Source organism: Crassostrea angulata, chromosome 10 (assembly GCF_025612915.1).
Source record: "Crassostrea angulata isolate pt1a10 chromosome 10, ASM2561291v2, whole genome shotgun sequence".
Classification (NCBI taxonomy): Eukaryota; Metazoa; Mollusca; class Bivalvia; order Ostreida; family Ostreidae; genus Magallana; species Magallana angulata.
Window position 1 is genome coordinate 33,616,417 of NC_069120.1, and position 12,033 is coordinate 33,628,449.

General features: G+C 34.0%; 1 protein-coding gene across 6 annotated transcripts in view; it reads right to left on the reverse strand.

The window, feature by feature from the left end:
- Positions 1-1,315: 1,315 nt before the first annotated feature.
- Positions 1,316-12,033, reverse strand: part of LOC128164915 (interleukin-6 receptor subunit beta-like) — a 39,337-nt gene continuing 28,619 nt past the window's right edge. For 4 of the 6 annotated variants that reach the window (XM_052829011.1, XM_052829012.1, XM_052829014.1 and 1 more), the window contains 7 exons: positions 11,632-11,786; positions 10,507-10,693; positions 9,034-9,204; positions 5,279-5,455; positions 4,556-4,649; positions 2,480-2,522; positions 1,316-2,184 (listed from right to left, as the gene is read on the reverse strand). In XM_052829011.1, the coding sequence (XP_052684971.1) occupies positions 1,636-2,184; positions 2,480-2,522; positions 4,556-4,649; positions 5,279-5,455; positions 9,034-9,204; positions 10,507-10,693; positions 11,632-11,786 (1,376 nt within the window). In that variant the 3' untranslated portion in view covers positions 1,316-1,635. Of the gene's footprint in view, positions 2,185-2,479; positions 2,523-3,784; positions 3,864-4,555; positions 4,650-5,278; positions 5,456-9,033; positions 9,205-10,506; positions 10,694-11,631; positions 11,787-12,033 lie in introns of all 6 variants that reach the window. The other 2 variants (XM_052829015.1, XR_008241001.1) reach the window with 2 other exon arrangements.

The following is a 12,033-nucleotide window of genomic DNA, read 5'->3' on the forward strand; positions in this document are numbered from 1 at the left end:
TTGCAATAAGATATCAATGTGATAAAAGCAAACATAGAAATACTCAAATATTAATAACTTAGATAGAAAATACTCAAATGTGTCACAACTTAGATAGAAAATACTCAAATGTATCATAACTTAGATAGAAAATACTCAAATGTGTCACAACTTAGATAGAAAATACTCAAATGTATCATAACTTAGATAGAAAATACTCAAATGTGTCACAACTTAGATAGAAAATACTCAAATGTATCATAACTTAGATATAAAATACTCAAATGTATCATAACTTAGATAGAAAATACTCAAATGTATTATAACTTAGAAAATACACAAATGTATCATAACTTACATAAAAAACTCAAATGAATCGTAACTTCAACAAAAAAAATGTACACTTTTGGTACATGTAGGTTTCTGATAGAAAAATTACACCTGTGTTGAACATGCACCAACTTATTATTTAGTAAAAAAAATTGCATTGCATACTTATAATTAAGCAATGCAAACTTGACTTGACTTAATGACTTGTCTGTTCCCTGTTGAAATATACTGAATGGTTGGTATTTCCTCTTTGGCAAGAGTAAGGAAAGAACATATTGGGAATACCTTATAATGGCACTTTAAAAAATAAAACCCATCTTTTTCTATCTTCATATAGACATATCAACAAAAATTTGTTTAATAAGAATATGTCAATGGTTTTATAAAGAATCAGACACATATTAATACATGTACATGTAATCAAAAATTGATATCAAAGTTTTAAGCTATACTAAAAAACAAATTTCAGTGTCGTATGATTGCACAAAAGCTTTGAAGCATGCACCTTAAAGGAATCTTAACACCCTGACCGTCAACATCTTCATAACAACCAGGTACATCCATGTGATATTAGTACATGTACTAACTACATTTAACTTCTGTCAAATCCTGGAACCAGTTCAAAAATTCCTCTCAGTGTCTTGTTTAGGTTTCATAAAGTATAGAACCCTGGTCATTATCCTCGAATCAGATGACTGTTTGAAACACTTGGACGGATAAATATACTTGGTATACAGTCAAAATTTTGGTTCTTGATCATGAAGACTAATACATCAATACCTTTATGCATCACAACAGTTTTCAGGGTTTCTGACATATAGCTCTTTAATAGCTTAATAGCACAAAAGTTCTGGGGCTCTATTTTTTTTTTATTTTACAAATACCAGCTAATAAGTAACCATGCAAAAAGATATGTGATAGTTAACTCCTGAACAAAGGATGCTGTTGATACTGTATCGGAACTTAAACCTTGGGAACATGCATATCACTCTGACCCACAATTTCTATGCAGCTTACAAGCTCACAACATTGCAGAGGGTTTTATTTTCATAACGAGGCAACACAGATGTACCCTATACAGATGTGGTTTTGGTTCGGTCCTTGCAATGCATGCTCTGCTGTGGATGGCTACATCTGACTTGTTTACCGGTAGCTAAGGTAAGCACCCTATCTCATGTCAATTCCAGTAAATGTACCTCCAATGTATCATTCTACAAGCATGCTTGCTAATGCACTTAAAAAACCCTGAGAAGAAAACAGATCAAGGCCTCAATTCACTCCAGCATGGCTGCAGTGGCAGATATAATGCCACAATGTACCGGTGCACTACACATTTGGACAATAACCAAATTCATTTACTCCAGCGGGAGCAGAGGAGTCATTGTTATGCGAGCCAGGCGAGGCACTCACATAAGCAGAGATATTTTCACAAGACAAAGTGGCGGCAGAATGATCGCTCTGGGGTTCAGCCGCTTTGGAATAGGAGTCCAAATCTGCAGAAGTAATAGAGGCAGACGTCAAATTGGTAGATGTAGCATGTTCGGACTGCGGATAAGGAGTGTCATCACCTGACATTCCCTCTGCACCAACTGCTGAACCATTTGGTGCACTACTGGGGGCAGCATGGGAATTATTAAAATTGGCAGTTTCTGTATGCACCCCCGAGTCACTGGTGATGTAGGAATACTCGGTGTAATTCAGACTTTTATTGCGTTCATGACCAGAGTAGTCTTGGCTGGACAGGTAGTAAGGGTTTTCCAGCATGTTGACAGATTTCACGCCCCCGTTTTGTACTTTTGAGGGGGTATCGTTCCCAGACGACAGTAAAGGCACATTTTCAGTGTGGTTGGAAATGGATTTTTCTCCAGATTTTACCTACAAAACGGTTATATAAATGATCATTAGGCAAGTTTTTACACCATTGTGAGGTATTTGCTGTTTAGAAAGGCACAAGAAGTTTAAATCAGTGTCGAAGATGTGGAAAGTACATTTTCCTAGAATAAAGATTTTAAATAATTTTTTAACAATTTGATAAAAAAAAATTCCCTGCGCAACATATTACCAATAACTTAAATGTCAGTAATCTGATAATATATTCACTTATATGCTACATGGTTAGAAAAAAGAGTTTGTCACTAATTTAGTTAATTTTATGAAAAACATGACTTACAGTTGGCAGTTCTATTTCCATTTCAGGTGTTCTTAAACAGCGCCTACAAAATTAGCATTAAAATTCATTAATTTCATCTAACAGAATATCTGATCATAAAAATACTGCATGTGTATTTGAATATATAATATCCCACTGTTGTTTTGATCTCGGCCCTGGTATCAGTTGGAGCAGTACTGTCATGGGACGATACCATCCAATACCAGGAACAAAATCAATACAACAGTGTGGTGCTGTTTATTTTATCATATATCTAAAAAAAAGATTTTTATTGATATGAAATTCAAATTTCAAATAAGGAATATAATGTATTATAAAAAAGCTATGAAATATTTTTTTCAGATTTACAAAAGTTATTTGTTTCTTTTTATTTGTGCTTGGCACTGTAAGAGTTGTGGGACTTTGTTGACAAATCATCATCGTTTGATGTTCTAATGGAGGAGGGACTGTTGTCTAAGATGAATACTTTAGGCCTATTCTACAGCTCAAAACTATTCAGAGTCCTGAGCAACCTAAATGAGCCAAATTCTTTCACCAAAATCATAAAATTTCTTTAGACTCGTCTTCTTGCATGAATTAATGAGATCTTTGATCACCTCTCCCAAATCTTATCATTCACATGTGGCAATAGTAATGAATATACCTGGACATTTGATTCGACCAAATTTCAACTCCCAACAAGCTATATACATATGCAAATTTCTGATCATGCAGCAGCATCAACACATTCATGTACTGGTATATAAACACAGTTGGAAGCATATATCTATACTTTCCTTCCGTCCTCTACAACAAACTTCCATCCCTCACATGGAGAAACATATACATGGCTACAGTACCTGTTATAAGTTTTCAGTTTTCACCATATTACTGTGCAATATTAGAAAACAATGATATGACAGAACCGTTTCCCTGAAAGATGTTAGTAAAGGTCCTGATGCTACTTCTACTGGTTTCTACCAGTAGATGTTTTTCAAATTATATTTTAACACATTCATCAAAGGATGTAGAACTGCATCTGCTAAATATTGACCATACACCATTTCTGTTGGTTCCAAGAAATTTCAGGACATTTTCATTAGTGGAAGACATGAGAAGATCACAGGTTAGTACTAAAACTCTTGGTTGTATGCATTCATTAATTAAAACTCAAGATTTTAGACCTACGAATGAGGAGTGCAAACCCACAACCAGATGCAATTATAACAAAGACACTATACTAAGTACAGAGACCTGAACAGACAGACAAAAACACAAACTGGATCAAACAGGACTATAGCTCTTCCTATTGGCATGCCAAAATACCTGATTGGGTGGGAATTAACTTACAAGGGAACCATGTGCCTCTGCTGCTTTAGTATATTTGATCAAGTCAACTGCTCCACTGAAATACACACAGGATAGATATGTCAAAAGAATTGTTTTTCCTCTTTGATAAAAGTCACCTCTGGATCGCAAAGAACTGGGTGGACTAAATCTTCAATAAATGCTTCATGCATGCCAGCTAGCCTGCAAACCCAACCAAAAACTTCCACATGCGCCCTATGACCTAAAGTTTCCATGCAATACATAGGGACACTGCTCAGAAAGAGTTTTATAGAAATGTACTGGATGGTGAAACTTATTTCCTCCTCAAATTTGGAACCGAGTCTTATTTTAGCTGTCTCTGAAAGCAGTTATCTCATATAAACACAAAAATATGTGAAAAACCAGAGAAGCAAACAACAAAAGCTTGTTCAGAACAATACATGTTCCGTCATCAGCCATACAATGTACAAGGGTGCAATATTATATACTGTAGCTGTGCATAGATGTTGTAAAAGGGCAAACCGCTTAAACAGTGTCATTTAATCATATAGGCCTTTATTTTATATGCCATGTGTCACAAACATTAATCTTATATTCATTAGAATATCTTTGTTCAGCATGGCAACAGTTTCTGACAAAACATATTTTAATTATCATAATATAAACATTAATAAAAAAAAAAAAGAAGACGAAGGCTTCCCTTTAACATAAAATTTGAAGCACAATATAAGATTACAGGTGTGATGATATGGGTATACTCGAACCTACCTGATTCTCCAAGCAATAAAAATAAACCCTGCCACTGCGAACACTGCCACCAGAGTCCCAATAATGACGCCCAAGGGAACACCCCCCTCAGTACCTGCAAGCAAAATCATTGTAGCAGATAGCAAAGCTAGCATTTATCCAAAAGCAGACAGTGATTAGTTTCACATTTATACCCACAATTCCCCCAAACAGGAACCTTGAATAATATATATATACAGAGCATCAAGTCTGGAATCTTTATAATGCTGCGTGAGGATAATACCAGTCTTTGCTATGTACCACATGTATGACATGCAAAGAATGTTGCCATGTTGAAAAGCAATTGTCTAAAGTGTCACAATATTTGTTGAAAGTGAAAATAAAGATTACTACCTGGAATTTTTAATCAAACATACCCAAAAATATAGAAATATAATTCCACTTCTAATTTCTTCTTTTAAAGTAAATGTTGAAATGTATATAGTTTTTTTTTTTTAAATCAAATAATCAGTTGTATAATTTCTCCAGTTTAAAAAAATGCTGACCTAATAAAAAAAAAATCTAATAAATAATTGAAATAAAGAATAGAATATTGTAAGAATTTTTGTAATTTTTTTGTGAATTTTATCCCTCAAATGCTTCGGTATTATTTGGACATCACAACCCATGATAAACTATGCATCAAACATTTTCCTTTCATTGACCCTATAAAAAAAGCCCTACAACAGTACTACAGACACTTACCTTTATTAGCCTCCTCTATAGTTAAGCTAGAAAATGATCGAAATTGGTATTGGGCGGGTGGTGAACTGCCTCCATTGAATCCGGCAGTCACAGTGATCATGTAGTTCTTTCCGCTCTCCAAGTTTTTGACTCTGTATGAGGTCTCACTCCCATTGAGCACCTTGACTCGTGGTGGCTCTGCAATGTTACGGAAAGTAAAGTGTAGCAGACTTGAACCAAATTTAGATAAGATGTGGCATGTAAAATAATGTTTTGATTTTCATCCTATCACAGGATAATCTGTGTTGTAAATTTGTCCTAACATGTTACCATTAATCCCATTTTAAATTCTCCAACTGGCATTGAAGACAAAATGGGGTGAAAAAAGGAGCATATATTTCCTTGTTTACAGTATGTTTTCCATGACAACAACAACCACAAACATAAAATAAACATGAACTTTTTTTTTGTTCGCAAGTTTTTTGCAAATTTCTCAATAACTTCTGCTTATAGACAAAATCATCACTTTGCTAGCAAACAAGTTCGAAAAGAACTACCACAACAAACTAAAAATGGTCAATGTAATTTTCTTCACAACTGCAAAAATACCAGTACTTCCCAATAAAAGTCTTTTTTAGACAGTGGCTATAAATAGCCACGGTCTATTGCTACCGTCCTGACCGGAAGAGTATTTCTCACAGGGACCCTAGCGGATAAGGAACGATAACTCTGTTACAGACAATGTTTTATCTATGTGTCGATTTCAGTATGAGAACTAATTTTAATCTTATCAGATATTTTAAGCATTATAGCTGCTAATTATTTTGTACATATGTTTAAATAATTTATGAAATTTTGTTTTATTTTAAATTGGCCGTTACCCTGTCTGCTTACGCGGTATCGATAATTTATGCACCAACTGCCAGTTGTGACGTTAAACTCTGTATCAGGGCTGCATAAACTACATGTATATCACTGCGATAATTTGCTAAGAGATTTCACAATAATCGCTTCTTGTTTTTTATGATGTAAACAATTGTCAGAAACACACTTTTTAAACATGTTTGCCATTTCATATTTCAGCAATTTTTCAACGCATTAATTTTAGTTGAGGCAGAATATTTATTTTGTTGTAGCTTATTCCAAAGAATTCACAACAGATACTGACAATAAATATTACATAAATTACATTTTATTGAACTTCAACCGATCAATGGCACACTTTCTTCTACAAGTGTGCATGTGTTTTCAAACATACAAAAAACTTGAAATTTACGATACAAATGTGTTTAATTTTGGACTGACCTGTGATTTACATGATCCTTATTTTGTAACCCACTCAGTCTGTAGGAACATCAATTTTATTACAGGAACCTCAATATTCATCAGACAATATTTACTACTGAATTTGACGCTTTACTTGCTACTGACTTTTTCTCAAACACGCTAATCGATCGACCTCGGATTGTAAAATTCACGTGCGAATCGAGTCGCCATTTTACAATTTTACATATATAAACAAACCACATTTTACGATGTTTCAAAGATTTTCAGTTCAGATTTTTTGTAAGCAAATAAGGGATTGAAGACATATGCTGTAAACCGTCTTATGGATTTCACGGCGTGTCAGCTCGTGTATCTCTAAATAATTTACAGCAAACGCTAGCTGTTTTTGTGAGAAAAAACAATCGGTTCAACTCATGCAATATTCCATATACATTTATTGTACATTGTGAACAGTAATGTAAGAGATAATAGTTTTGTTCACTAACCAGTTTCTGACGAATTTTTTCGCAATGAACTGAATAACGCAATTTGATGAGCGAAGTACAATCTCATTCTGTGACTTTAATCCATATGCGCCCGTCGACGTCTCTGCTATTAGAGAACCTTTTCTTTGGTTTTGGGGGGATTTTTTCACTAACAGATAACATTATTACACATGTAAGTAAATATCGCCCCTTTTGTTCTCAAATAATTTTTATCTCGCGAGTACAACTCTATTATGAGCTTTCCTCGACATTTGTTTCCAAAATAGGTAGGCCTGATATATAAATGCGCCAGTTTGTTGCGACTCGCAATCGAAATACACAACGGTTAGAAAGTGTCACCACTCAACGAAATGCTACATCAGCCATAGCGTATACATCCATGCTATATTTGCGATAAATAATGAAACATGAAGGCAAAAAATGTGCTTCATAGATGACTGTTGTTTTCTGCTGAGCTACAGAACTATAGCTTTCCGGAAATATTGCTGGGATTTGCGAACCCTAGATATAGTGTATATAGTACATGCAAAGAATAAAATGATATTTATATACACAGCTGTACGGTCAGAAAAACATGCGTTTAACTTGGATTTTGTTTGTTTGGTTTTTTTGAAAACTAATTTTGAATAATTAATCAATATTTGTTGTAAGTTTACTAGAAGAGTTTAATGTAGCAAGTAAATTATGCGTGTTAAAGTGTACTGAGAAGCGATAAAATATACATGTGACTTTCCCAAATCCATTCAAATGATTTGAATGAATCTATAGCTAAATACAATTAATGATTAATGAAACTGCCGCGACTGTCTATTGTATGATTTTTTTTTTCAAATTTTTATTCACTTTCGCTGTGAACAAATGAGAAGCGATAAAATATACATGTGACTTTCCCAAATCCATTCAAATGGTTTGAATGAATCTATAGCTAAATACAATTAATGATTAATTAAACTGCCGCGACTGTCTATTGTATGATATTTTTTTTTTAAATTTTTATTCGCTTTCGCTGTGAGCAAATGGATCCACTAAAGTCGAAGATAAAATATTGATTGACTCTTCTGTTTCATGATGACAAGCAATACCAGTTTTATCAAACAGGTTCTTGTAAACTATTCTGTTTTTTTTTACACCTAAATGTATTAACTGACTATGAAGACAAAAGCAAGTTGATGGTTCACAAGACTGCAACTTTTTCCCCGTGAAGAAATTGACGGAAAATGCTGTCGAGAGGGACAATAAACATACTACATGTCTACCAAATAATCAGTAAAAACCTGATAAGTATTTTATCCATTTATTATATCCAATCCACACTTTTCAAAAGTTGTTCCCCTTTACGGGGTCAACCCAAATGTCAAAAGGGGAAAAAAAACCTTCTTTATACAATCAAATATTTGGGCGTACTGTGATGAAATCGCTTTGGATTTGATTTTAATTATTCATTCAATATGTGGTGGCAACCCACATATTTAATGAGTCATTCTGGGGCAATCAAAATAGAATCATGTAGTACATGTATTACCTAAAACGGAGTTTTAATGTCAACTGATACATATACAAACATAAAGATACAAACTTCTATACTACAAAGGCTACTGTGATAAATCTATGGGTTTTCCCCAAAAGATGACGATAAAGAGAGACAACATTTGTAAAGTGTGGATTGTGATCACAACTACAATTTCCACAGAATTATCCATGTAGGAAACTCACGACCAGTTGTGCGAGTAATCGTTAAGTATTAGTACATGTATGGGATACTGCCTTTGGATTTTCGACAACAATAATTATACTAAATATCATACATGTAATATGCCACTTTCAAACGGCGCCACCGTCTAACAGTACTATCAGTACTTTGATTATATGAGAAATTGCAAAATTTTATTCCATAAAACCATATCTACTGTTCAATCATAAGCCACCTTTACCCCATTTCTATTCAACCCCTTCCTACCAATTTCTTAGGATGTTCCAACTAAGAACCCATTAACATATTCCTACCTTGGCAATTTTTGGTTTCATTATCTACAGTGCACACTTCCACTGTGAAGTTGAGGACGGGACCGACGCCATGTTTCTGACAGGTGTAGTGGGTCCAGGTGAATAGCATTGAGTTATTGCTGACCCCTGGATCTTCAATGACAGGGTTGATGTTCACTGGCTCATCAGGTACTGCAAGGTAAAATATAGGAATATTTTGTCAGGAAAGTACACAATATACTGGTAGGCCAAATATTCAGCAATTTAAGGGTAAATACATGTTGAAACCAAATTGCCCCCATCCAGGTGAAAACAGGAGGCTTATGGGCCTTAACAGTCACCTGAGTATAATGCAGCATAGTAAATTAAAGAGTATTTAGGATATTGAACAGTTTGTAATTTGACAATTGATGAACAAGATAATGGAAGGAGAATTAGTATGGGGCAGGCTGGGAAGGGGGAGGGAAGATGATATATTTTATACTTGTAACCCCCCCCCCTCCCCAAATGTTTAAAAAATAGAAACAAAGGACAACAATATTTGGAAAAAGATTATATCTAAATGCAGTTTTTCCTTAATGATAGCTAGAGCTTTGAAAAGTCTTTTCTAATCAATATTGTAATAAAAGTGAGTTGATAACTGAATTACACAGCTGCTTTTTATAAATTTACAATGTTTGGACAATAGATAAGCATCAGCTAGTGTACGCAAAATTGGAGATACGATCATCAAATGGCAAATGTCACAAGCAATAATGATAATTATAGGGCTGTATATTGGTAGGTGCATTTTCAATTGTCAAGTCTTGCCTTGACTATTATCATGATAATCAAAAATATTTTTAGAAAATATACATACTTTAAACAGTTATAAATATAGCTTATGCTGGGAGTTAATCTGCGATGGACTGGTGTCCAATTCAGTGGGAGTCTGCAATGACTCTCATCCGCTTAGCACCACGGAAACCAGATTAAGCACCGGCCTTATGCGCTTAATATGGCACGGAGATTGATTTAATTCTATTTTAAAATATCTATTTTAGATTTTTTGTTATACCAAACTAGGATCATATAAAATTAACATATACACATGAACAGCTGTGTTTTCATATAAAAATATGTTGTTTCAGAAGTGATGCACACATGCATCGATATTTTGAATATTTTTGTTTTTCTGTTACAGTGGTCACCATTATCAACAAATAAATATGGATCGTTTCTTTAAAAAAAAATTTTTTGCATATAATAAGCAATGTTATATCAATTCTAAAGCGGTTCAACTAATGAAATTGAAATAAATGTGTATTAAATATGTGCAATTGTGAAATATGTTTATTTCATTCTGGTGATATATCATACTGGTACACAACACAAAACGCTTCTCTACTGCTCAGATCTCAAATCTAGTACATGTATGAACCATACTACAAAACAATATTTTTAAGGAGTGAAATAAGGGGTCTACATGGCCTATAATTAAGTGAAGAGTCTTACCAGCATCGGCAGCATAAGCACACTGGTTCCATCTAATGCCACTGCTGATAAAGCGACCATTTTTTTTCATATAAGCATCCACAGAAATCCCAAAGGCAAACATTTCAAAGGAATCGGAGAGGGTCAAATTTGTCCAGTAATGTTCTTTCCCTTTTTCAGCCCGGACAATCTCTGAATCTATTTCTCCCTGAAATGATGAAAAGTGAATAATATACATGTATGTCTCATATACATGTACTACAGTACTGAGGAACTATCAGGTCAGGAAAGTGATGTAAAATTGCCTTTTTTTTTGCACACATCAGAAAATATACAATCTAAAGGTATGCAGTAAAATGATTAACAAGATATGTATAGACACATTCAAATCTGCTGCATGGATTGATCTTAACAATTAAAATCTTGGGGTGGGGTGGTGGTGATTTTCAAAAATACTTTCAAAGATACATAGGAAATATAATTTTATTATGAAACTGACCTACTGTGGTTTCATCAATATTCGTCGAATACCAATTTTCGTGGATTTCGTTGTTTTATTTGATCCACGAAATTAAATGTTCATTGAAGTGCAATTTTTATTGACATTTTGTATTGATAGGGTCATTGGCCACGGATTTACGTATCCTTGAAATTGTGATTTTCACTTTATCCACGAAAATTGATGCCCTTGAATATTAATGAAACCACAGTATACGTAATCCCACAATATCAATTCAAACAAGGATATTAAAAGTCTAGCAAACAAATTCATCAATGATTAAAAAAAAAAGTTTCTACTTAAAAAACCCCATTTCTGATGACCTCAAAACATGACCTGATTACAGTACAGGATCAATGTGTCATAGGGCAGGGTAACTTTGTGACATTGTATACCAGTAATCTAATCTTTTGACAAGGAAATTTTCATTAACATTTGAAAAATGCCATTCTATAAATAAAACTCTAACGGAAAATGCAGCAAATTAAAAAAAAATAGCAGACTTTGGATCTGGTGTTATATGTCTCCATTTTGAATCATACTAGCTGCCTTCCATTGAGCTACTGAGAGCGGCCAAAAAAAGGGTAATAATGGACAAATAATTTCTTAATCCTTTGACTTTGTTTTAAAAAAAAAACTGTCCTTACCTTACAACCAGTCTGATCTCCAATACACCATACAACTGAATAATTGGTAATGAAGTAGGTCTTGGTACCACTGTGAATGCTTGGTGATGTCCACAATATATTGATAAATTTAGCCTGCTGAGCCTCGACAATGATGTTCTCTGGGAATGGGGGACCTGAAGAAAAGAAAACAGTCAAGTGGCTGGTATACAAGATTTACAATAATTATTTCAATTCTTTTTGATTTTATTTTTTTCATTATAATTATCATAATAAGCTGTGAACTAGGAGCCACGAGTAACATTATCATATTACACAGCACAATTAAGGCATAAAACTGAAATTCATTTCACAAAATTGAATTTTTTTCCCTCAGGTTTCATTTTCACGTCCCTCTTCCTCACCCCAAACACACACACATAG